Source organism: Drosophila eugracilis, unplaced genomic scaffold (genome assembly GCF_018153835.1).
Source record: "Drosophila eugracilis isolate 14026-0451.02 unplaced genomic scaffold, ASM1815383v1 contig_2088, whole genome shotgun sequence".
NCBI classification, from domain to species: domain Eukaryota; kingdom Metazoa; phylum Arthropoda; class Insecta; order Diptera; family Drosophilidae; genus Drosophila; species Drosophila eugracilis.
In genome coordinates, this window is record NW_024572964.1 from 169743 (window position 1) to 195851 (window position 26109).

General features: G+C 43.6%; 1 protein-coding gene across 3 annotated transcripts; it reads right to left on the reverse strand.

Moving 5' to 3' along the window:
• Positions 1-10: 10 nt before the first annotated feature.
• LOC108104703 (breast cancer anti-estrogen resistance protein 1) lies at positions 11-26081 on the reverse strand. Of its 3 annotated transcripts, none has more exons than XM_017210919.1 (4): positions 25669-26081; positions 7087-7230; positions 5787-6062; positions 11-2515 (listed from the first exon to the last, which is right to left on the reverse strand). In XM_017210919.1, the coding sequence occupies exons 1-4, from the start codon at positions 25927-25929 to the stop codon at positions 695-697; spliced, it is 2502 nt and encodes an 833-aa protein (XP_017066408.1). In that variant the 5' UTR covers positions 25930-26081; the 3' UTR covers positions 11-694. The 3 variants fall into 3 exon arrangements, with proteins under 3 accessions (XP_017066408.1, XP_017066409.1, XP_017066410.1); XM_017210920.1 differs by lacking the exon at positions 25669-26081 and adding an exon at positions 15231-15797; XM_017210921.1 differs by lacking the exons at positions 5787-6062; positions 7087-7230; positions 25669-26081 and adding an exon at positions 2728-2852.
• Positions 26082-26109: the final 28 nt, after the last annotated feature.

Genomic DNA, 26109 nt, shown 5'->3' on the forward strand with positions numbered 1-26109 from the left:
GCCAAATCGATTAGGTTTATTGTATATTTATTTTAAGTGTATAGTATGCTTTGGGGCTGGTCTTGAGGTGACATGTTCCACCAATTTTGTTCATATTACATACAGCTTAGTTGGTAGTTTATGACTGCGTGTATTTTCGTATATTACTGACTATCGAGCCGCGGCGCAATGAAAAATGATAAGTGTAAATCTTTTAGATTCTGACTATGCAAGTACTATATATGCGTGCGTAATCTAAGCAAATGGTTATGTGCTACGACTAATCCTAGAAAGTACAAAACTATGCTGAAATGCTTCACTGATACAACATTGCTTGTGCGCGTGGCGGGAAGAAAGGAAATACGCTAATTTACAATAGTCTGGGGGCTGGTAGGGCATACTATGTATGTACAGAATGGAAACTTAGGCTAGCCTGGAGGACGAACTCCCTTAGGCGGGATCGGTCGATCATAACTGCGGTGCTGTGCATTTTCAGATGTTTTGTTTTAAAATATCACAATGCAGAGTTTCAACGACAATCGGCGCTGCGTGTTGGGGATCAGGATATGCCAATTTTCGATATACATATGTATGTGGTATATCAGCAAAAAAAATGGACAAAGTCGGAAGACTTGGCTGCACTCCTCTCAGCTAATACTGGGCTTGGGATCGATCGGATGGGTTTAATACTACCCCGGATAGGTAGGTAATCTCTTCAGGCGCCAACTCCCGCCGCCGTGGACAGTTGAACCGCCTGTAGCATGACCGCCTTTAGTTCTCGGGCCAGGTTGTTGATGTTTACTACCGAGTCAACCATTTCCTGAACCGCACTTCCGCTGGGGAAGTGCGCCGCGGCCTTCTTTGACTTGGAGACACAGGTCTTCAGTGCGTCAGAGAGGGAGTTTGTACAGCGCAGGATTTTCTCTCGTAGCGCTTCTTTGGAGATGTTGCGATACACGTTGTCGCCGATGGTCACTAGGTTGTGGGCGCTTACGACAACAAACTTCCCGTAGGCAATGAAGAACTTGGGAGGCTGGTTTTTTTCAACCGTCTCCAGGAACGAGTCGATGGCCTGCAAAAGGTTGCCCATGTGCGTGGAGATCTGCTGAGCGTAGTAGCGCACCAGCTTTTTGTCTTTGTCAGTCATCTCCGGTGACTTGTAGGGCGTCATTGGCGCCGTGGGTGTGGTCGGTATCGATTCGGAACCGACGATAATGGCTGAGCTTTCGGCTGTGCGAATAACCGAGTCGAACTTCGTTTTTAGGCTGGCGGGAATGGCCTCACGCAACGCCTGGTTCTTCTTGGCGGCAGCGTCCTTAGACTCGAAGGCTACGTAGTCATAGTCTTCCAGCCACTCGGCGCTTCCCCGACTGCCTTCGATTGCTGTGGTCGCAGCACCTCCATTCTGATCTGTGACTATCTGTCGCTTAAAAAGCAGGGAGGCGTTTCCCTGGATGAAGCTGGTGGTGGAGCGCACGTCCTCGGTGAGCGTCTGGGCACATGCCATTAATTGGTCCAGCGCGTCTGGCGGACGACAGCTGTGTTTGTCATCACTTCGAGCCAGCTGTTCCACAGACCAACCACCCTGGGCATCAAGGGATTCGGAAGAGTCGTGAATCAGTTTGTTGGCATCCCGCAAAGCCCGTACCAAAGGTCGCAGTTTAAGGGCCAGGTTGCGATCTTCGGATCGGGTGGCATTGCCCAGGGCACCCTCCCCAAACTCGGCCAGATCGTGTAGTGCGGTGCGCAGGCGAAGAGCGGCCAGCTTTAACTCCATTATTGCTGGTTCCAGTTGGGCTCGTGTGCGCCAGTTGGGAACTACGAAGCTAAGCAGCCGGTTGATGGCGGCCGTCGTCTGCGACTGGAGCTTGGCGAGTGTTTCTAGTGCCGAAGTCAGTTCTAGCGGCAGTTCTTTGGTGACGGTGGCGGTTGTGGGGACCAGTCGCTGCTCTTGCTCTTGCAACGGTGGTAGAGGAAAGTCGTAGGTTAGCCCGGACTGCTGTCGGCGCACAGGAAGTGGATTTCGGCGTGGGACGTCGTAGTCGGGCATGGCCAGTGAGGAACGGTTTGAGCTGGACAAACTCAACGAAAAACTATCGCTGGTTAGCAGAGAGGAGACGGAGCTGCTTGGCGTCATTTGGGAAATTTGCTGTTGGACCAGGCTGCTGCCAGAGATCAGGGGCCGAGGCACATCGTACGATTCCTCTTCGATAGATGCGGCTACACTCTTAAGCGACTCAAAGCGGGCCCCCAGACTGGAGTTGGATGTGGGAGTCCTTGGTAGACCGCTCCTGGGACCGTCGTAGTTCAGCGGCACGGGCGTGGCCGGTTTGGGTATGTCGTAAGTCTCGAACTCGCTGCCACTCCCGTTCTGGTGGGGACTGGACATCATGGCTAGGTTCTGGTAGATGCTTTGGTTGCTGTAGATTTGCTGCTGGTGCGGCGTGCTGGGCGCTGCTACTGTCCCAGATCTATTCGTTGAGTTTGGGGAGCAGTTGTAGATGTATACATCACCGTGTCTCTGCGGAGTAATTACCTACGGGAGAAGCAAATGGTTAAAATCGTAATTTACTACGTTTGTGCGGTTCAGTAACCCTAGCCATAGTACAACTCCCACCCCGCTCTGCCTGCACCCGAATGGTTTATCGATTTCCCTGCCCTGTCCTGTGCGTCTGGCATCTTTTTTAAATAATTCGATAAACCCTTTTATTATCAAATGATATGGCCGTGACTTGGATTCCAACTCACCTTCTCCTCCTCCTCTGCTACATATCACATCTTGCAAAAATTTACTAGTATCAAAAATGCGTTAAAAAATGGAAAATTCCGGCTTAGGCAAACGTCGCCGTTGGAAGAGAAAAACTAGACTGGGAGTGCAACCCAAAGAGAGATGAGAATGGTTGAGGAAAGGACGTGTTAATTTATAGCGCCTGCGCATTGGTGGCCTAGGACACGGTTCAAGGCGGTTCAGTGTCACGATACAGGCAGGGAAGTCTTTGAATGAATAACAACAAAACAAACCAATGTCACGAGTATTTTGCAGCATATTGATTTTCCTCATAAGAACTTAAATGCATGATTTTTTATCCCTTTACCCAATATTTTCAATAAACGGACTGAAGAAGGGTAGCAGTGTGGTCGCTACATCCCTTAAGTGAATCGGGTCCTAATTGGGAAAGCCATTACGCCTCTCGAAAGGGGACCGTTTGATGCCGAAGAATTCTACCTGAGTCCAGTTTTTAGTGCCAGAAATTCAGAAAATACCCATTGTCAAGGAACACGGTTTTGTTTGCGTTTGCATTGGCCTTTGAAGTGTTAATTGACGCGTAACACGAGTCATCAGAATGTTCTGTAAAACGCGAAAATAAAAGCAAACAGCTGCTGCTGCAGATGGGGGTTAACTCTCGAGATCAGGATATGGTTAGGTGGAAATGAGGGCAGCTGAACCGAGTCGAAGTACCGGAACTGCGGACAGAGAGTCTCAGGTCAGTTAGTCAATAGGAAATGAGCAAAATCGGGGAACCAAAGGCCCACTGTTTTCTTTTAGTGATTCGGTCAAATCAGTTTACATGCTATGAATAATTCCACATTCTGGATGTGTAATGATCTTTCCACGTTTTATTTTCTTCTTGAAATTCCAAACCCAAAAACAGTAGCTAACGTAAGATAACAATCTACAGAGTTTCGCAGCTCATACCCTGCATTTCAATGTATCTTTAACACGTTCTGGGCTGATCATCGCACACCTGACCCGTCAAATCCAAGGAGCCCAAAAGAAAGAGCCGTGTTTGGCCCACGCACTTCTGGGATTCTCGGTTGGACATACGCTTTAGAATTTTATCACGTACGAAACAAAAGAAAAAAAAACATTTGTATGGAAAATGATAATTAAGCTGCGGGGGAATCTTTCTCCGAAGGGATCTGCTGAGAAAGAAATGCAGTAAAGCCCGCCTTATGGCGACCTTGTGTGGAACCAAACCGGTGCGGATGTTTTCATCGCTTTCGCAACGAGTCCGCATTGCCGGAGCAGAAATGGGAATTCTCCAGTCCTGCCGTCTTTGGTCACGCACAAACCTCTGCATCTCAGAATCCGAAATGAAAAGGAGCTATTGCGGCGGCTATGGCTGCATTTTTAGCCATTTTTGGGCAGAAAAAATAAAAATAAATAAATGACTTGTTGTGCTCAAATACAACGTATCTTTTTAGCTCGTTTTGGATCTGGCCATAAATCTTCATTGGCCATTGGCCAGGCTAGTAGATTTGGCCATCTGACTTGGTTTGGTTTTATGGTCGCTGCGTGACGGTGGAGGTGGAAGAAGTGGATTCAGTAGACGGATTGTTGAAGCGTTGTAGCTGCGGACCTGTCTGTATGTGGACTCAACGAACTTGGAAACGGTCGCGCAAGCTGGCGGAGGGACCTGTCTAACGGTTCCGGCGAGTTATGGGATGAATATCTGACCACCAACGGACCAAGGATGGCCTGACTTATTTCCCAACAAATTTGCTCGAACGGAGTGTTAACCTATTTGATAACTGTTGTCCGTCCTTTGTCTATCAACATAACTAACTGACTTTCTTTCGTCCCTCATTACGAATAAATGCCATTCCCGATGATGTTATGGAAACGGGGAATCTCTTCCATGTCTTCCTCAGATGCTGGGTCAAGTGCCCATTCGAAGGCATCTCACATATGACATTTGACGCCTTAAAGTGACAGCCTAGCGCTTTTATATTTTGCCGAGGTAATAAAATCGCTCATGAATAAAAGACAGCATTTACTGCTGAACTTTTAGGGGCAAAATGTTTCTCCGAATCCTCGCCTCCAACTGTCTTCCAACAAAAATTGTTAGCTCTCTACGGGTCGAAGCTTGAATTTATGGTTTCACCAGCCTCCAGTAAAGATTAATAGCTGCCGATAATGCGAGGAAATGTTTACAACTCTGTAATTTGGGTTTCATTTTATTTGATTTGTCTGACTTGCAGACAGCCAGTCCACTGGGAAAGCGAAAGTCGCTACACTCCACCATCACTAGGGCGACACCCAGTTCCATCATTGATGGATATGAAGGTCTGGGCAGCGAAAGGCCAGCTCAGCTCTAGTTGAGCCAATAGCAACATCGGTCTGTTTATTAAAGCTATTGGATGGCACAGCTTAGACTCGGAAAAAACTTACTATGGTACAAATCAAGGATCTAATCAAATCTATTTTGATAAAGAGCCGCTTCCTGCAGTCTACTTCGTTCTCCTTCTCCTTTAACCTGAGTACCACCATCAATAATCTCTATTGATGTAGCAGTCATGCTCTTCCGATGCGAAATTGTTCGTTTCCTTTAATTTGCAAATCAAATCAAAGTGAAAGAAATGCAAATAAAACGCATATCCAGCTGACAAATTGTCGAATTACAAGCCGTATGGAAATGGCAAAAGGAAAACCAGTTGGACCAAGAGGCCAACTACGTGAACCGAAGATCGCCTCTCGCAACTCTTATTAATTGCACAATTACTGCACGCAGTTGACGTGGAAGAGGCAGGGGATCGCATTTGCGTCGTGGGGCTGCAGGATGGATGAGCGATGGACCCCTCAGAGCGTAAAGATGGAGAGGCCGACCGAGCCAAAAAATTACTTTCTTTCACTTTCCCGAGGCAAACATCATAATTCAGTAGCCGCAAGAGGATTTAAAATTGGCCAAGAAACAAAATCAATTAAGATGCACTTCCTCCAAGATCTCTGCTCCCCGTTGGAAAGACAGACGGAGCGGAAAATTAAGAAATTGACAAGTCATCCGGGACGAGGATGTGCAACCTACCTTGTTCGGCGAGACGTGCCACGATCTTCTCGTGCCCCGCAACGCCGTCGTTGACTCCGCTCCAGCTCCGCAAATCACTCCACCCGAGTTGGAGTTCGAGGACGAGACTTCACTGATGATGGAACCGTTCTCGTAGATCTCCGCCGAGCATATGGAGCTGTTCAACGTGGCAGTACTGGCCGCCAGGGACGGACTCGGGGAGCTGGCCGGCGACGGAGAGAAACATCCAGAGTCGTACGAATTCAAGACGCGCAACCGGTTGCCCGGGCAAAGACCCTGAAAAATAAGAAAAGAAGAGTTTTAGTTGGGTTTCGACATTATTGGAAACCATTTGGGGAGTTTTCATTCAGAAAGTAATACCGATTAATAAATTAGTACTGTTGATGAATGTAGCTCACAAAATGATATATACTTCAATAACAGCGGTTTCTGCTATTTTGGGTTTAATGGCCAGACACATTCTTGGCCATTTTGCCATGCTGACATGCTTTTCGCGAGTTTCGATAGAGCTCCGTGCGATTCTCCAAAAATATTGGCCACATCAAAGTGGACAGAAAATCTTGTCAACATGTGTTTCAGCTAAAAACTTATGCCAAAAGCTGATTTCGTTTTTTGTCACCGTCATTTTCGCTGTTGTAAATATTTATGCCACACTCAATTGTCCGTTTTTGGGTTAATTGTTTCCATTAAAAAGTGGCAGCTACTTTTTAATTAGCGACAATTGCCCGACATAGACCGTGTTGCCCAGGCGTTCACGTATCCACATCGCGTCTGGAACTCTTAAATTCCGCTCTGATATATGTTTTGACACCATCGATCGCTTCACCAATGAAAATGTTTTCATTTTTGCGGCGCCACTTGAGTTGTTAATTAAAAATTGCCGCTGATCAACGTTCATAAATTTTAACTTTTGTCGAAGCTTTTCGTTGTTAAAAAGTTGTCTGGTCATACGATTGCTTAGGGGGAGTTGGGATGCTGGGTATGCGGGATCGTAGCCTCGGGCTTCCCATCACGCTGAGATAATTAGCAAAATTGGTAATTTGGGTCAAAGTCTGGCCCAGTAATATTTGCGATTGATTAATGAAATTGGTTAGAAAGTTAGTGAGCGCTTAAAATCAAAAACACCCGACCAAAGCAGTTATTAAGGAAAAGAAGGCCAGTTTAAGCCAGGGATATTGTTTTTTCTATCGCACACGACGTTCTAATATGGAGACCAGATTGTGTCTGGCGTTTTTTCAGGTATATGCCCTAAATTGAGCTATTTCGTTCCTAAAAAGACTGTTCAAGGATCCTAACTCACCTGTCGGTTGCGGAGGGAGCAGAGCCACCACCCCTGGATACCGTCCGTGTCCTGTTCGATGACGGTGAGGATGTCGCCCTTCTTGAAAGGCAGTTCGTCCGCCGTGTCTGCATAATTATCGTAAATAGCCTTGGCATAAAGTTTCTGAAAGTAAATCGAAAAAAGGAATTTAAATACTATACATGAATTCATATGCTTTGGCTCTGCTTGGACTAAAACAAAGCGGTTTGCCTTTTTTACTTTCAAGAAGCCGCAGGGCAAACGATTTCAGTGGAATTTCAAAGGCCACTCCAGCCACTGACCTTTTTCGCAAGCCAAAATTCGGCTCTGACTTTCATCATTCATAAGAACTGATCCTGCTGATCTCCCTTTTCCAGCGTGTATTTCAGGTTTCTTGTGGAATCAAATTTGCAAATCTTTTGCTGCTACCACATTATAAAAGAGGTTCAGAAAAAAGGTTTTTGTTTTTTGTTCGTACCAAACCGCAACTTTGTTAATTAGTTGAGATGGAATTTAAGGCCAACTTTGTGTGGTTCTCTTTAAGCCGATTTCGGGTTGCTTTTCAACAAGTTCAACATGGTAATTCATTAGACGCTCCTCGATCTTCAAACACTTTTGGACACTGCTCAACTGCTCATTCATACTAAACTTACTCTATTTCCAAGTCTAAACGTCTTCTTATTTATAGTTGACTTTGACTATGAATCAACGGAAACTTTTTAATCAATGAATATGAGTGTCCCTGTGTGAGTGAGCATGAATCAGTGAGTCTAGTGGGCAAAGCATTGTGCTTTTAAGTTTGCCACAGCCCCCAACAAAAATGCAAAACTAACGTTTGAACTCCCCAGAAGAAGCAGAGAAAACAAAGCAACCGTGACTAGTCCTTTCCTCACTGCCTCTTAGCCCGAAACACTACCCCATTCCCCACCACATACACAGGGCAAAGAGTTCAAATTTTTGAAACGAAGTAGAAGTCTGGGTTTGAACGAGCCAACTTATCCAATACAAATACTGCTCAGTTGCTTGCTGTGTAGGAAAAGTGAAAGACGGCGAGTGAGCCCGCGATTACAATACGGAGCGTTTAATCGCTACTGAACTTTTAACCCGCTGCTCAGGTTTGATGTACACAACTTTTGTACATAGGTAGGTAGTTTCGAAACCCGTTTTACCTGCCGGCTTCGGCTATTCTACTTTTCAGTTTCGAAAGCACATCGAAAGCTTTCAAATGTCAAAAGAATAATGAGCGCACTCGAAGTTCAGTGTCTGGACCTTGTGTGTTGCTCAAACAAAAACAAACAGATCCAATGTTTGCTGGGTTGGGGCCTAACAGCTCTACAACCCGAAGACCCACAGACTCAAAACTCGCTGCTTTCTTCGCTGCCATCTCGCCAGTTCGGCGTTTGACACAGCGCTAATTGAAGAGGCAAACATCTAAAGTCGAGAATTGGAAGACTCAGGCTGTGTCTGCCGGCAAATAAAAATCAATTCTGTTGTGTGTCATTTCGGTTACAAAAGTTGGGGCCTTTCTACAGTTGTTTGCTTGTTTGCTCATATGACTTTAATTGGTTTGTTTAGGGCATTTTTCTCTGACTGCCTTCCCGTAACTCGAAAACGGAACTGAAAGGTTCCCACATCCTGTACCATCTCGCTAAGTACTTGTTATTAATCTTAAAAAAATAACCTATATGTTTTAGTGATGTACCAGTCCCAATCCCTTGCTTCAGAGAGTTATTAATGTCTTCCAGAACCAAGACCGACCAATAACTCAGGCTTGGCATCTTCCTTTGGCAGCAGAGATTTAGATTTAAAGTGCGAAGGAGCCGCCGACAAAAGTCTTAATGAGCACTCAATAATCCATAAATTTCCACATCTTTTTTGAGAGATGACAATTTGTTTTCATCCCGCTGTCTGAAGAGATCGTTAAGGAGCATTTGACTCTTAAGTGCTGGTCAGCATAGGAAGCGAAAAAGCGGCTTCAATCAATGGCGATGGCTCGGCAATATTTTATATAGAAACGCGAGCTGGTTTTCAGCATTCAACTGATAACATGTGCCCCTCTAATAATAGTCTGAAATCAAGAGCTGACTCAACTGACGGATAACATTTTGTCAAATCTAATTACCAGAATGTTATGTATGAAAATTGAACCCTGAAAATGTTGAAACAGAAACCGCTTTTGACTATAGCGGTCTTTCTAGCTTTTAGATCCGATCGATCTGCGTTCGACAGTTGATAAGCGGACTTTGGACCTTTACTAGGGCTGATACATTTCTAAGAAATGCGGTGAGTCGGCCAGCGACGAATATGAAATATTTAGGTTTTGCTTGTAATAAAACGGGAAATGTCGCGCTGAACTGGTTTCCGTTTGCGAAAATAAACAAAATGTTTACAGCGGCCTTTTCGACACATTTCGTCAGCTTCTTGCTTGCAAAAAAAACAAAATGGAAGATTTCATTAGAGTGTCCCGACTATCGTATACTCTTTTAAGCCCCTTCTGTTGGATTTGTTATGTAATTTAAGTTTTGAATTGAATTTACTATGGACAGACAGCTCGACATCGGAAGTTCGACTTTTCAAGTGACTCTGTTCAGAAATATATATGTATATGTAAACCTTTCATTCACAATTCACAATACAATATACCTTTTAGGCGGGTATAAAACAGCAAAGCAAGAAAATCAGTTCGAAATGCGGCGTGACAATAAACCCCCGACTCGGGGCAGCTTGAGCAGGGAAACACGTTCCGAATCGAGACTGGGTTGAAATCAAGGCGCCATTGACGATAAGTTGCACTGACAAGTGCACCTAGTCGACTCTAGCTTCTCGGCCACATGTCACTCCGGGTCAGCAGTTCGTCTAGGATGAAGCCAGTGAGCCGAAAGCAAGTCACTGACAGGGAAATCGATATCATCGGTAGCACTAGCCTTCCCAATTAGCAATAAATTCAAAAATCAATCAAAAATGAACCGCAAAAACAACAAAAGATATTTCTAGATACCCGGTAATCCGTTTACCACGTTAACGTTGGCTAGAAACGCTTCATTCTGCCTGTTGAATACAATTCGATCGCAACACATTGCCAAGAAAGTGACTCATGAAGCAATTCGAATAATAACTGAAAACAAATTGCCAACTGTTGATTTTGAATATAAAAGAACAAATAAAACGGAGTTTACACAAAGTACGGTCGACCTTCGCAGCTATTTCAAGTGAAATACGCAAAAACGTTGCAAAATGAATTCGCTAAGGAAAGAAGAAAAGCGAAGCAGTTAGCATTCATTTGTGGCAAATGAACAAAAAGTTTCAAGCGGTTCCACAACTTTTTGCGTGTGTACATTTCTGTACATTTGTTTTAATTGGCATCAATTTATTTATAAAGAATTGAAAATAAACAAAACACAGAGACTATATACTAAAGCCAATAAACTACAAAGATCGTTCAGTCGAGCAGAGTTAGCATTCAAAGTCATAAAAGTGAAAGAGGAATTCCGTAAGCAACAAAATTGTACTGAAAACAGTTTCTCTGGGGGCAAGAAATCTCGTGCCTCCTTCATTCAATTAACATTGAGGGCAACCCCTTGACCAATTTACAAGATTTATTTTACAAACTTCCCCCGCCTCGGGAAGTCAATACAATTAAGCCCCATTGACTAACAATGAGATCAGGTGAGGGGAATGCCCCGGACGTGACTCATGCCTGGGGAATCTCCAATGGTTCGCGGCCTCTTAAACTCTTATTCTCTTCAAACCAGTTTAAATATCAGGACTACTGAAAATTGAACTCTGAGTGTCGGGTTTGAAAAATGTTATCTCTGGCATTTCCCAGTTTTCTCGTTCACTATCCAGCCATGATGGACGACCTTCTTCTGCTGTTGTGGCCCACGCAGCTTAATGGTCCAAAGTATTCCGCCTTTTTTTTTACCATTTTCGGACCTACGATGACTATGGGATTCCATCTTCGAACCATTTTTGGATTTGTTAAGGTTTGAATGCAGTTTTATTTAGAATTAAATTACTCAAAGAGTATTTCGTTCCATTTTTGGCAATGTTGTGTGAAACATACTGATAGATTAAGCATAAAATCAAAATTGTGACTTCTTAGTAAAATTCGCGATATTTTTCCCCAGTGTTATGCTTATAACATTGCCAAATCAAGACGCAGAACCAAAAGAAAGCCTGTTTTGTGCAGCTTACGACCCAAGCAAACTTCCTATGTGGGTATGGCAATGATTTTCGGAAATTAAATTTTTTGTCAAATTTCACTTTTTTGTAAGGGGTACCATTATCATTTTTTCAAAAAATTGAAAAAATATTTTTTTCTTCAGATTTGAATTGCACTTCGATATTTTGAAAATAGATTGAAATACAAGCCTAACGACATATGGCATTCCATATTCCGACCATTTTTGGCTTTGTAATGAAGGAAATACTGATATTTTGAGACACAAATCGGGACATACCGATTTCCGAATTTTAGGAAACATCATAAAAATTCACGAAGAATCTGAAAAAATTCACTTTTTGAGTGTGGTACACAGTTCGACGGGGAATTTAAATACGAACTCAACGAGGTATAACATTCCATGATATGATGATTTTTGTCTTTGTAATGGGGAAAATACTGATATTTTGGGGGATTATCAAAATTATGACTTTGAGTAAAATTTGCGATATTTTTTCCCAGTGTTATGCTTATAACTTTTTCAAAAGAAGACGCAGAACCAAAAGAAAGACTGTTCTGTGCAGCTTATGACCCTAACCAACTTTCTGCATCATTTTTGTGATGATTTTCGAAAGCAAATTTTTTCTCAAATTTTGCATTTTTCGTTTTTTCCTTTTTGGTAGAAGCACTCGTCAAGCCACTCTTCATATCATCTAAGCGCCAAATAAAGGCAATCAGGAACTTCTCGACTCACAGATAAGTGTTTTTTAATATCTCGAAAGACAGTAATTGTTCTTATTTGTTGAGTATAATGGGCCAGAAGGCAACTCCGGTAGCCCATCTCCGTTTCGATGTAAATGGGCCCATTAAGTGGTCTCAGCCGTAGCTAGCGATCGTCAGCCACCGCAGGCGGTTGGCTCGAATCACTGCACTACTGGGTTTCATGTAACTTTTATTACTCCGTTATAACCCGTTTGCCGTTCTTATCTGGAGAGGAGGCCTGGGTCTTCGTAATTTCCGGTTTAAGCAGGGTGTAGGGTAGTGCAAATGATCAATCTCTTTTAGGGCCAAAATGCAATAAATAATTAACAGTAAGCACTGCCAACACGCCTTAAACAACAATATAAAGGTTAATATTCTACGACTTGTGAAGGACTTCGAACAATCCTTTTTGCCTTTTTAATACAAAACGTGACTTCTCACGTAATTTGTTGTTCATAAATGTCATCTGAACTTGTGAAGGTAGCAGAAAGAAACGCCGACAATGTGTGGTATTGTGTATCTTTGAGTAAGGAAACTCCAGGGGGTCCCTGATAGCCCCAGCTCCTGTATCCACCTAATGTTTAGATGGCTTATCGACCCCTTATCCCATCTTGTCTTTGGAACCGACACGTTCTGCTAGACTACAACTAGTCTATAAACACTTACTCACTATCGACCAATTCGTGAGCACAGAGCTGTTGCCCTATAATCCATTTGGCCGACATGTTTGCTCGGCAGAAATGATCGCTTGGCGGCACATGACTGTTAGATAATGAATGGGTAAATTCCTGCGGGAACTACGCGTTCACTTAGCTGAAAGCGACTCAACTCGAGTGTCGAACTCGAAAAGATAAAAACTATAGTGCACAAAAGCGAAAGTCTTTTCTTCGCTGGTTGTGCTTTTTCAAAGGCGATATGATATGCCGGAAAATGCGTTGCATTCAGAAATTACGTAGCTGCCCTTTCCTCCGCTACCCCATTGGTCTTGCAAATTGCCTTCCCTCTTGGCTTTATTAACATTCCTGGGGGCCATTTCCACTCAGTCACCTCTTCTGGCCTGGGCCACCTCCTGGGCCTTAACCTTGCCAAATTCATCAACTCAAAACTGCCAATAGCAGACGGCTGAAGCTGCAGCCATGGCAGCCCGTTGGACAAATTAGAATTCGCAAATGTTTGCACAACTTGAGCTCTAAAATAAATTAGCTTGCTTACGTGCTAACGAGTTTTACACGGTTCGAGTGAGTGTGTCTGGTGGAGAGATGTACTTGCAAATGCAAATGAAAATGCATTCTTACCCCCTTACCCCCTTGCACCATTGCAATACTGTGGGGCTGAGGTTGTATTATGCTTGAAATTAAATAAACAACAACGGCTAATTACCACCGCCGTGTCTCGGACATGATCTCGAGCTCTGTAATGACCAGCTCTCCGGTGTCCAGGAGTCGGAGGATACTGGTTCTTGGGCCTAGAAGTCGCTTGCAGAAAGTGCCACATAATTGAGGGGTAGCCGGGGGCAGGGAACCAGTGCGTCCATCACAGATGCGGACGTGCAGCGAAAGACGCACAGGTGAGATTAAAATAAATGTGCTCCAAATGCGCACAAATGCGAAAAGTAATTGACGCTCCGCTCTTAGGGCCTGGAGGAGGCCCCGAAGCCGGTTCAGTTCTCAGCTTAGATTTCAAAATGCAAACAGCGGAAAAAATGCGAAGATGGGTTTCCTGCGTTCTTTGGCCTCGCGCGTCAGCTGCGACTGGATTTAATAGTGATAGGAAAAATATCTTCCATGGAGCTTAGTTTGATCCACAACTTAAACGCAATTCCATGCGTGTCATGCTCTCTATGATAGCAAAACGAAAGGCTAAAGGGTTTATTAGCATTCCGCTTTCTGATGGGAATTAAAAGTATTCCCCCACTCCTAAGCGTCCTGAGGACGTGCGCTTGACGAAAGGCCGACTAATTGAGAGTGCGCCAAATGGAATCAGTTGATTTCTTGCAGAAAATTTAATTGATTGGGGGGAGCCAAGCGAGGAGCCCCGTAAACAATCAAGCCAAATCAATGGGAGTTCCAGCAAGGCCACCAATCGTCATAGGCCAAGACCACGCACGTAGCGGACAGTGCCTGGGTGGCGACCCCTTATCGGACAGAGGGAGCAGGCGAGACCGAAGAAAAGGCAAAAGATAAGGGCCAGCGCAGGGCTACGAAGGCGTATCGAAGAAACGATTCCACTGCCAAATCTAATCAGTCTTAATAGAGCGTCACCCAAAGCCAAGAACCCTAAAATGTCAGAAAAGTAAAAGAGATTCAGATAAAAGACCACAAACCCATATAGTTCCTCCCTAACGCTGGTATTATTATTAATTAAGATTATGTAAGGGAGAGTCTGGCACAGGGTTATCTCAGAGGATTACCACGCATGCTACGTCCTAAGGGACATCTCTTCTCGCTCACTGATTAAGTGGGCACCCCACTGCATTCGTCTAGACAGAACATTTTTCTTCTTCGACACTTCATTTTTGAGTCCCAGAAGTTACTGTTGGCCAGGATTGCTGGGAAATTAATGTCAAGTAGAGGGCAGGCAGCTGATATTGATTGAGGGCCTGATAAAAATAGAAGCCAGTGTGAATCTATTGATCAGTGTTAGCTTGCAGTTACGGCGGCCCTTAGATCATAGCTTTCATTTAAGATCAGAAGAGCGAGCCAGGCAAGACTGTAGCTGTGAAAGTCTATTAAGCTGTTGAGTCTTAATCCGTTCGCTTCTTATTCTATTTTCAGTTAAGTCCCAAAGCCTCAATCTTATCACACTGGATTCCAATCTAATCAGAGGCTCCTTTAACTAAGAACCAAAATATATAGAGGGAATCACTTGTAGATTGTTTATCAGGGTGAGCTCATGCTGTTTTCAACAAAACACTTCTGATGTATTAAGCACAGGTAGGCATCATCGAATGAGTTATAACGGCAAAGACGATATCTCACCTGCGCCGTAAAGTGCCACATCAAACGATGTCGCACCGAGGAAAAAGCGAACGCAAGGCGCAAAATCCCGGAATCTTTTCCCCCTGACAGCTGCCAAAGATAGAAGTTGCGAAATCCGCTACGGTTTCCTTACAGCCCAACTACACTCCACAGATGAGCCCCGAAGATAGCCAGGATGGCTTCATCTGCACCACGTAAAGTCCGGCAGCTTATGGTTAGGCTTATCGCGAGGGTCTACTAACCGATTTAATGAGGATGCGGCGCGAGACGGGAACGTCGTAGTCCAGGTCCGCATTTGTGGCGTTTGAACTGCAGCAGGAGGTGGACACCGACACGGAGGAGCTTGTCGCCTTGTCCATCATCTTCTGTCCGTGGGAGTGCCGTCGATCTGATCTGTGGTCCGGGATGTAGCAGGAGTTAAGCTGCAGCAGTCGCAGCTTAGCACGACATGTTGACTGCCACAATCGAGATGTTTTTAGATATATTTAATCCAGGACAATATAAATAAAGTATCTCGACGTGGGATCGCGAGTTATCTCGCCACTTTTATATCACTTCACTGTTGCTTATTCGCCGCTCAACGCTGAGCTCACATCTGCATATGTACCTTGTATCTGGCTTCGCCGAATCAGCTTTAATTTCAAGTTTAGCCGCGGGTAGCCGAAAAACAAACGAAATGAAAAATCAAAAGACTCTGCCAAACCACAAACGTAGCAATTTTGCTACTCCCCGTGTCTTTCGGTCGGTTGTCACGAATCGGTTCTCGTATCTCGTATTTCGTATCTCGAAGCGCTTAGGTCCGCTCCGCAGTGCGGTCTAAATTGGAATAAATCGTCGGCGAACTCCCAGGTACAACTGCTATATCGTAGCCTTAGCACTCTCCCGGTGCCGTTCACAGTGACTGGTAAAAGTTAACAGAGTTGGTACTATAGATTGTTTATGGTATGAAAGGTACTATATAAATGTATGTCGCAAATCAGCGTTGTATTATTCAAATAGGAAAATCATAAATTTAAAAAACTTAAAATAATAATGCGACAAACTGTAAAATACCTCGACCCTTCACATATACATTTTTACTCTCATATACTATATGACATATAGTCGAAAGCAGTTGGCCTTTGCTGTTCCTCTGTCACTGTTAAAAAAATGTTTTACCGTAACATTTTCTGAGAATGAGAGCGGGAGCGCAGTGAGAGAGAACTCTCAGTTTTGGCAGCTCTCTGTAGATACATTTTTAATGTCGTAAATGTTAAGAAGGCTGTTAGGTGACATAGAGACCAATATCGCTTGTATACAAGATATGTATTTTAGATCCCTGTTGGTTGCTGGTTTGAAGGAAACAAAGAACATTTCAGGAATATTTTGAGTATGCTGCGCTTCACTCAAAGGCTAATAAGTTTCAGTTCCTAGGGCGCTATGACAAATCCTAAAGCACCTCTTACAGACTCTTATATCTCAGTTGTTCATAGTTTTATTTTCATCGAACAGAAAGCTTTAGATATTAATATGAACCACAGAAATGCATCATATTTTATTATTATCACAGACTATCTTATTTATTCCATATTGTATTACTCGTATGCTCAAGTTCTTTGCCCTTATCCCATACTGGGTATGACAAACATTTTGTTATGCGAGACAACCGATCCACTTTGATTATTTTGGATGCATGTCTCGAGGAACATATCAAGTGCAGACGTTCTCCATAAAGCGGATCGTGTTGCCCCAAAAGCTCAATTAGCTGGAATTCGAGTCGCTGGCCAAGCTTCCGATGGGGCAAGTACGAGAACAGTAGCGGCTCTTGCCTCTTGAAGGCGTGGGAAGTGTTGGGCAAGAATCAAGGGCAGGAACTCAAATCTTACAATCCACAAGTCAATGCCGAAGGTCAGGCAACCCGTTCCCTTCTGCACGGAAAGGACGAAAGGGCGCCCCCTGTGTCTGTGCAGCTGCAGTTCTGAACTGAGCTGAAAGTGACGTTTGACATGGTTTGCATGCCCACTTAAGTCACGCTAAGAGCGAAGACGTTAAAACCAGACAAAGCAACTCGAAAATTGGAGAACCGGACACCCCAACCGCCAGGAAAATCAAAAACTCCGACACTCGTTGGGTTTTATTGTCACTTTCGTTGTCCATGGACTGATTTAATTTAATTTGCTCAGTTCGAATCAGCTTCTAGCATTTTGGAGGGGACTTTCAACCGATTTGTGCTCTTATCTAAAATGGTGGAGTCATAAAAAGTTTCGGTCGTCATTTCATTTTTCCACTTAAAAGCGTGGGCTTCTCCCATTTTCCAGCCCAAAGAGATTGTCAATGAAGTTTACAAGAAAATTCCTATGGTATGAACGCTTGCGTGTGCATTATCCTGCGCCATAGCTATTATCGTTGTCCTGTGCGTGTTTTGGAAAGCGATGTTCCTCCCCCGTGAATCTTTGTTCCTGTCACGGATGCCAACAAACCGGTTTCTGACAATACAAACGATCAGAAGTGAAATGAGATGAGTTCGGACCCACCCGCATTCCAGAGAATTAGTCGGCAATTTTGTGTTTGCTTAGGGTTAGAAAAATATGCAGGATCAGAAAGGATGTCAGCAAAATGACTAGAACAAGGCACATCCATATGCCAGCCCACTAATTGGTTCTGTGCGTCCTTGAATAGCAGGAGTAGGGCGAGGCCTTTCTTCAATGTAAACATAACTTAATAAATTGAGTTTATATTTAAATTATAATAGCCATGATATCAATACAAATAGCTTCTCTTATAAATTGTTTATCGGGCACCCACTCTTTGCATTCTTCGGACTAAATGTTGGAGCCCTCGTAAATATGCAAATGAAAGAAGACGTTTTCATATGGATGGCTTAGCTCACCGACCCCCCCAAGTGGCCATTCATTCACAACACCTCGTAAGATCCATTTCAGTTTAGAAGCTGAATAAATATTGTATGTAAATCAGACTAAACTCGCATATAAGCACTCGTAGTTGCGTGTATAATACAAATTGTAGGCGTCACTTTTTTTTATCTAAATGATGTTGTTTTCCCTTCAGAATTTTTTGCGGTTGCCAAGGGCGGGAAAATGAAATTTGTTGCTTTGGGAATAGTGGCACCTGACTCAACAATCTCGTGCCGCTGTTTTGTTTTCCACATGTTGCCCAATCAGCGGTTAAGGATGACGGAGAATTCTCTATCAAATATTTGTGGCAGCTATGGCCAACGAGTCCCCAACAAGAAGGGCAACTGTATTTTATTGCATATTTAAATAAAACTTCTCCCTGATCCCTGCAAGCGGAACTCCTCTCGTGGGATTACAACTCTAAGTAAGCGTGTCTGTAGGATATCCAATTAGACAATCCCCAACTAAGTGTTTTTCGAAAAGGAACATCCAGACATCAGGCATCAAACCTGAAATATTCGGTTTTAAGAACAACTAAATGAGTTGAGGCATTCATGCAAATCAAAAACAGTTTGTTCAGCTAGTTAAGTCCGAGATATTGGCATCTCTGTTATTGAACAATCACACTCCCAGACACTTTACACATTTCTTGTCCTATCTTGCTTCCAATCTAGGGCTCTGATTGCAACCACAACAACTGGCCACATCTCAGCTTTGCTGCTGACCATGCGTGCGCCATAAAGAGCCAGTACGTGCCACTTCAGAAAAACAATGCTGAAGATGCGAATGGATCGAAATAGATGCCAGAGTGGCGGAATCAGAAGTGGAATAAGAAACCAGCCGTTTCGGCAACGGAAACAAAAGGGATTGGGCAGAAATGGGGCACGTCGGAGCAGACCGAACCATACACTGAAAGCAATTCCGGACTTTTCCCGTCTTACCCCACCTACTTGTCAGGGGGCCAGATCAGCCCCTACGATAGCCAATTAGAAAAGTAAGAACCAGCAGCTGGAGGCACGCGATAAGAAGGGCAATCGGTAAAAGTGATTGGAATCATTGTGGCACTCCATGTTGGGCCATAAATTCATCAATTAGCTGGGGTCACAGCCACTCCTCGTAAAACAATACAGCCATCGATGGACAAACGAACGAGCCCAGTTTTGAGAAAAGTGAAATACAGGATCGTCTTTTTCGGCTGCGGGCGCAATTAAGATGTACATCTTAATGAATCTCCAAGTTTACGACCCCCCGATGCACCTCGTCGCCTCTCTAGGCTTTTTGGGGTTTGGTCAGGTCAGTTATGGCCGGTGATAGGGCAGAGTTTGCCGACATGTTTATGTGCCGCAGGAGAAAGGCAAGCCAACTGACCTGTAAGTCAGTGCTGCTACTCATTTGACATGATGGAAAGCTATAGTCAAGTGCCGCTACTTTAAGATTACCGTTACTCTGTTTACCAATATCAATATAAATAAGCTTTACCTCGAATATCTATTCCACCTTCTTACGGTTTTTTGGAACTTCAAAAACTCAACCCAGAACTATCGGTAATTTCACACATTGTGGTTGGGTTTGGCTGGGAGCAGGCGGCGTGTTTAACAATTTGTCGTGACAATCAGCGTCTTAATCTGCAATCCCGAGGAACTGAGGCCTAATGAAATCCGGATTCTTACCGCGATATTTGCCTTTGGAAGCAGCAAGGAAAACTCTCGGATATCATTGTGTTTTCCTCAGCCTGCGTTTCAAGGTCTTGCATTATTCATGAGGGGTCCCGTCCCAACCGTTGTCAGTTGCAAGTTACAGCATATGGAGACGGAACGAGACCTTGCAACCATTCATTACTTGCATATTGAAAATTAAGATACAAAACCGAAAACAAAGGGGCTCATATGGGCAGCATAAGTTATGGCTTGCTCAGACTCCTGAGATCGTGAAAAAAGCTAGCAAGGTTGGAAGGAGGATAGAATTTTCATAGGAAAGAAGAAGTGAACGTAAAATTGATGTATAATGTTCTTAAAGGCTTTCACGAACATTTCTTTGTTTGTTATTTAAAAATGTTTATTACAGTAAAGTATCCAGTAAAGTGAGAAATTTGCACTTCGATCTCCTATTTCTCATAATTGCCTCATCTGCACATCTGGCAGAGGCATCCGTGAGATACAAAGCAGATTGGCTGCCACAGCGCGCCAAAAATAATGCAGGGGAAATGTAAGAATGCGAAGTGGAGAAGTGCCTCGATGTATCTGTGGTTGTCACTTGAAGTGCTTGCATGATAAAAGCCATGCTTGCAACAGCGACTACAACACTTTCCCAAGAACCCCGATTGGTGGGCGAGCGGCGAAACAAACATGAAAAACAACTTTCGATAGCAGGCAAATTTCAAGCGTCGGCTGCCGATGGTGCTGATACAATTAAGTCATCTTTAGCCCGGGAATATTTGGTTCTTGGCAAGGATCTTGGGGTGAGGGAGGGGACCTCCTGCTGAGTATGTCTCGGGAAGAGCCAACACATTTACCGAAAGAACCGACTTCGGCCTGTAATCAAATCCGTGCTGTCTGTCGCTGCACTTTTTGCGGTATTCGGGAGAGGAGCGAAGCACGGGGCAGACCCATAAACACTCATTGATGACCAGAGGCTAAGTGAATGAGGCGAGCACACATTGCAACCTTATGCTGACTTCCGCTGAGGCGGCACTAAATGCTAACCCAATTCCGATTCACTTTGCGAAATAAACAAGGGAACACACAGATTTTATGGCCGGGCATGTGAAAATGTTTATGGCGGACTCCTTTCGGGATAGCCGGCACCAAGTGAAGTGTTTCTCGGAAAACTCAGCCACGGAGACGGACTGATCATTCTTAAGAGTAACAACCCGAAGGCAGGGATGGGTTCATTTTCTTCTCAGGTTTCCATTTAGTGCATTCTGCATTCTAAACAAAAGAACAGTTAGCAGACAGAGTGTGTGCTCGATGAGTTAGAGTTGAAGAGGAAGTATAAACTTTACAGTAATAGTAGAAAGTCAGGAGTTAAAAAGATGACGAGGAGCCTCAATTACGACAGATTCAGAAAAACCTTAAGGGAATCTAGAACATTGTATTTTAGCTTAGTGGAATTATATAAACTTTGAATGGGACACGTCAAGCGGTCAAGCAATACAAATGTGATTTCGAAATCCAGCCCCTTGGATTTGGTAATCAAATTCTGTGCACAAGGTAAAGGCGTTGACTTCAAAGGTGAAGGCGGAAGTTGGGGAGTGAGTAAGGAGGTATGTCTGCTTTATCAGTCCCGGTTAAAGTCGAATTAAGTAGGTGGTTGCGACACCTCGGTGCTGCAGACAAATGGTCGAGGTGTCGGCAGCATCATCAGCGTGTAAATAAATCAATCTTCAGGCCATCATCGTGCGCTATTGCCTTTCCATCCATTATCGAGCTTCAGCTATGATGGATTTCCTCGTGCGTAGTTTTGGGGGAAATTCATTTCGGATTTCGACGCTATCTATATCTAGGTAGTTGGTAAACAAAAGTTTATTTATAACTCGCTTTGGGAGAAGGGACGACCACCTAAATATAGCAGATTTCTCAATTTGGTGCGAACTCCACAGAAAAACAGAAAAACAGCCAAAAACAAAGGCCGTAGGCGGATACCTTGGAGGCCTTATCTTATCACGTGTGTTCGGCGTGTTGACATTTTATTTTGCAAATATCTAAGGAAGGCAATGGGAACCGAATGAGGCACTCATATGAAAATACGTCCAAAAGCTCAGGCGATAAGATTAGATTCGCTTTGGGTTATATCAACACTAGATACTTGCACTCCATTCGCGCAGTTTTACCTGTCAGCAACAGTGGGACTTTCTGTTGCCATTTCCAAGAGTAATAAAGCCATAAATGTCTCAGTACACTCATAGATAAAACGAGAACTTGAAATGGATCCTCCTGCTCTCCCCTTTTGCTTTTCACTTGGCAAAAGCTCACTTGTGCAAATAAATAAATAATCAGACCAACAAGGAGAGACGCAAATCGCTATGTAAATTTGAGATCTTTCGGAGGAATTCCAAAAAGATACGTCGTACATCTTCCAGTGGTTGTTTGTCCAGAGAATTACAGCGGGATTGCCTCACTTTAAAGGCTTAACAAGTTTTTCAGGGTAATTTCTGTGGTTCCATAAAATCCACAAAAATGTGGATGTGGACTGAAGTCGAGTCTTCCCAGAAACGATAATACATTTAATACCATTAAAGGCAATTACACATTTCAAATTGGGTAAGAAGCTCCCAAAGGCACACCGAATCAATTCATAAATTTAAAATATAGAAATGTATATAGCTGACACCTCCAATTTGTTCGAGTTCCAGATTTCTTAATGGCTGTTGAAATGAATTAGTTGGTTTAAAAATCTTTCCCCTAGTGAACATTCGAAGCTGTGTGTAAATCAAGCATTTATGTTTAGATTATTGTAAAATTTATGAATCAAATTTGATGTTCTCCCTGTCTACCAGACGGCTGGTAGAGTGGCCCCTAGCCTCTGATTTATAAGGTCAAAACGTGGACCGAAATGAATGCCTGTACAAAACCTGAAGAGCAGCACATGGATTGGGCTATAACGTGGGCGACCCCCATGTCCAAAATATTCAATCGGAACACCCAAAAGGTCTTAAATCCGAACATTATCGACGGCATCTTACATATTTGGTTTAATGGGTCAGCAATGGGGGCAGAATTTCCGATGTGAGAAGCACTGATCCAACAGCATTCATATATCGGCCTATAATCGGCGTAATCTCAAAACGATGAGGCCTTTCAATGTGAGATACATATGGACAATGGGCTTATAGCTATTCAGCATATACTCATTTACCTATCCTATCCGGAGATACACACTTTTTCCACCTCCAGCTTTTCTTCCATATATCTCGGCTGCTCCGCTTTTTTCATAATTTAAGAGCAATTTATTAAATGCCGCAACGGTTAGTCCCACAGCCAAGGCTGGTCCAAACTACTTAAATAAATTAGAGTTCAGCAGATTGAAAAAAACGGGGGGCCGGGAATGCGTGACATATTTTTTTGGGGACGCCAAAGATCAGATATATTTGCCATGTGCATTCCGAAAGGTGCAGAAGTATATTTCTTTGCGTGTATCTTAAAGGTTGACAGCGCTGATTAGTACGGGAACTAGAAACTGGGAAAATATTTGTGGCAGCTGGGACAAACGGTCCCTAACGCCGCTGGAGTTTCCTTGATTTTCCTTCGTTTTACTGCGGATTCCAATCAGTTGCATATGAAAGGTAAAATAATTACGTAATCAAATGTTGTGCGCTGTTGAATGTTGCATGTTGGCATGTAACCGAAGATCTTCAATGCCCCTCAAACAAAACTGTGTGTTATTTTCGGGCGTATCTCAAAGATTTTTCAGCTGCCGTCACGTGACAGGAAAATTCGTTTGGCCAGAGGAACGAGAAGAATGGAGCCGCTACAGGTAAACACACAAATAATTCCACCGTTCTTGGGGTAAGAAATTAGGAAATTTCCAACACGTACCAATAAATTCTTTTTGTAATTCTACTTTTAACTTCGTTTTTCATGTATCTACGCATTTGAACTTAATTTATATCAATCACGCATTACTTAGACATTGAATAAATAAGTTCTGAGCGTAACTCGTATCCAAACCACCCGATTAAACTTTTCTGGATATAAAGTATTCATATTTTAAAGGAAGTTTATGGAAGTTTAATATCAAAGTCTCAGTCAGAGCTCAAATTCCTGGTGCGACAGCAAAATATGATGGCGCCATGGAGGACAAAGTAAGCCTAAAGCCGTTCTCTGTGCATTTGAATTCCCAGTAGCGGACGAAGTGCTTCCTAGGCTCAATGACCGCTCCTCTCTGCCAGTTAAAAGCACTTTGGCTCGACTCGCCGATTGCCATTGAATAAATTTATAAATCACTAAGCGCCACTCTCACTCCACATCGGGCACCCAAGCAATCGTTGAAAATGGTTGCAACTACAAAAAGTACAGCAGAAACTTAAATTGTGACCAGAAATCTGAATATCCTCAGTTAGATATAAGTTTTAGTACAGTTGAAGATATGCGAATTTATTTGCATATATCCTCAGCTTTTTCCTAGATTGTTAAGTAGGGTAAATATGTCCTGTGGAAGTGGATATTCTTGACTTGTCCAGGACATCAACATTGGAGGACAGGAAAGGTAGATCAACCCCTCGAGTACTAAAGAGCAAAACAAACTGAAACGAGATAAAAGACAGAGCAAAGAAGGACAATCTTGGACCACTAGAAAACTGTGCTCTTTGTGCCTCTCAGATAAATGTAGCTACTGACAAGGACCGACTCCAAAGAGGAATACATTCACTCTCTGGGTATGGCGGCAAGAGGGAACAACCACCACCGTGAGGTACAATTGAGGGCAAGTTCATAACCCGGCAAGGATGAAAGGACTTCTCACATAGGCCTTGAAAACGCCAAAGGCAAAGATGGGCGGGGGATAAAAAACAAAATAAAAAGCAAACAAGGGATGCAGTGTGTTCCATGCAAAGTGGAGAGAAAGACTCCCTGCAAAGCCAAAGGGAGAGTTTCTGTTCAAGCAGTCAAGTGGCCCAATATACACAGGCTAGGAGACAGCTACACTCAATCAACATCAGATAGTTGGATACCTCTTGGCACAATCACTGAAATCCTCAGACCACCCACTGTAGCACCCCACACTGCCGCACCAGGCAAATTTGTTTCATATCATAGAGCATCTGATGAATGACGTGACTCGTGCAGAAGCCACCACCACCGGACGCCCCTTTGCTCTCCACGAGAATCAGGCAGTCAGCAGCCGTAGCCAGATCCCTGACTTTTGTTCCGTCACGACTCGAGGTCGAGGTCCACCCAGCTCCATCCTCCTGCTGATGGTGTTTACATAACATGGCCATGGCCACTTCGACAGATTCTCTCTGCACGCATGCGGACTCCTCTGGACTGGCTCTCGACAGCTGCACCTGGACCCGACGTCCATGTAGCCAGCTCGGTTCGGTTAGCCGGTAAAACAGCGTTCACTTACGTTACGCACCCTACGTATCCTCAATCTGTATGTATCCCCATCTGTATCTCGACTCAGCACATTGTTGTGGCTCTTTTTGGGCTTTTGCGTTGTTAATATTAGAAGAGGGTCGACTGAGGAATTTGGATGCAAATGTTAGGTAGATTTTTCATGACTTTTAGCTCATATCCGATCAAAAAAGGGAACAAACCCTCTTAAATATCGACTTGGTGATATAATGATTATAAGTATATGATGAAACAATAAATTAAGCAGGTCCCATATCGTAAGAAGAACTCTTAATTCTTCATAATTGTACTTAAACACATCGTGACGATTTGTACAAGCACAACAGCTTTCAGCGATAAAGATTTAGATACAAAATACAAGAATATCAAGACTTTTAGTACGTCAAGATAACCAAACCAGAAATAAAAATATTAAGTCGTGTAAAGTGATTAGCTTTCATAAATCAACGTTCAATTGATGTTCCGCAAAAACAAGAGCAGATATTTAGTAAAAGAACTTGGGATATAAAGAGAGAACATAAAATCAACGAAATTTTACTATCTTTAAGACAACCCTCTATCAAGAACTCTTTGAGCCCACCTCGTGGGCAGTCAGTAAGCATCGTAAAGGCGAAACTCATTCGTATATCCATAACATTCCTGTCGGCCAGGTTAACCTTCCAATTAGCGTCACGTTCCCTTCGCATCCTATATATCGAATATATGCTTGCACGTACCTGTGCACTTTTCACCCGGTGCAGTGTGCCGCCAGTGATAAAGTTGGCCGTGGTCGCCTTGGCGTGCATGGCCACTGAATTTATGACGTACTGCGGCGGCTGTTGTTGTGGTTGTTTGAGCTGCTGCTGCTGCTGCTTAGCCAACACCGAAGGCGTTTGTGGTTTGGGCAGTGTCTGGGCTCTTGCAACATTCCTAATTGAGTTTTCTAGTACTCGATTTTCACTTTGACACTCCATTGATGGCTCTAGTTGTGGCTGCATTTATGTTAGGCGCTGTTGCTGTTGCAATTTATCTCATGTCTGGAGCGAAATAGACAGCCACGGAGTGCAACTTAGAAAAGCGAAATCGAAACTATAAACATCCGAAGATATCCCGAGCAGAAACACGGATACGGACGCGAGTGTGAACTGTTACTGATTTGCACTTGCAACCTTCAAAAG

Coding starts and splice junctions, on each gene's coding strand:
- LOC108104703 (XM_017210919.1), bottom strand. CDS start 25,929: ATGCAGCCACAACTAGAGCCATCAATGGAGTGTCAAAGTGAAAATCGA. Junction 7,231..25,668: donor ACCGGGTGAAAAGTGCACAG/GTACGTGCAAGC, acceptor ATTTACTTTCAG/AAACTTTATGCCAAGGCTAT. Junction 6,063..7,086: donor GCTCCCTCCGCAACCGACAG/GTGAGTTAGGAT, acceptor CTTATTTTTCAG/GGTCTTTGCCCGGGCAACCG.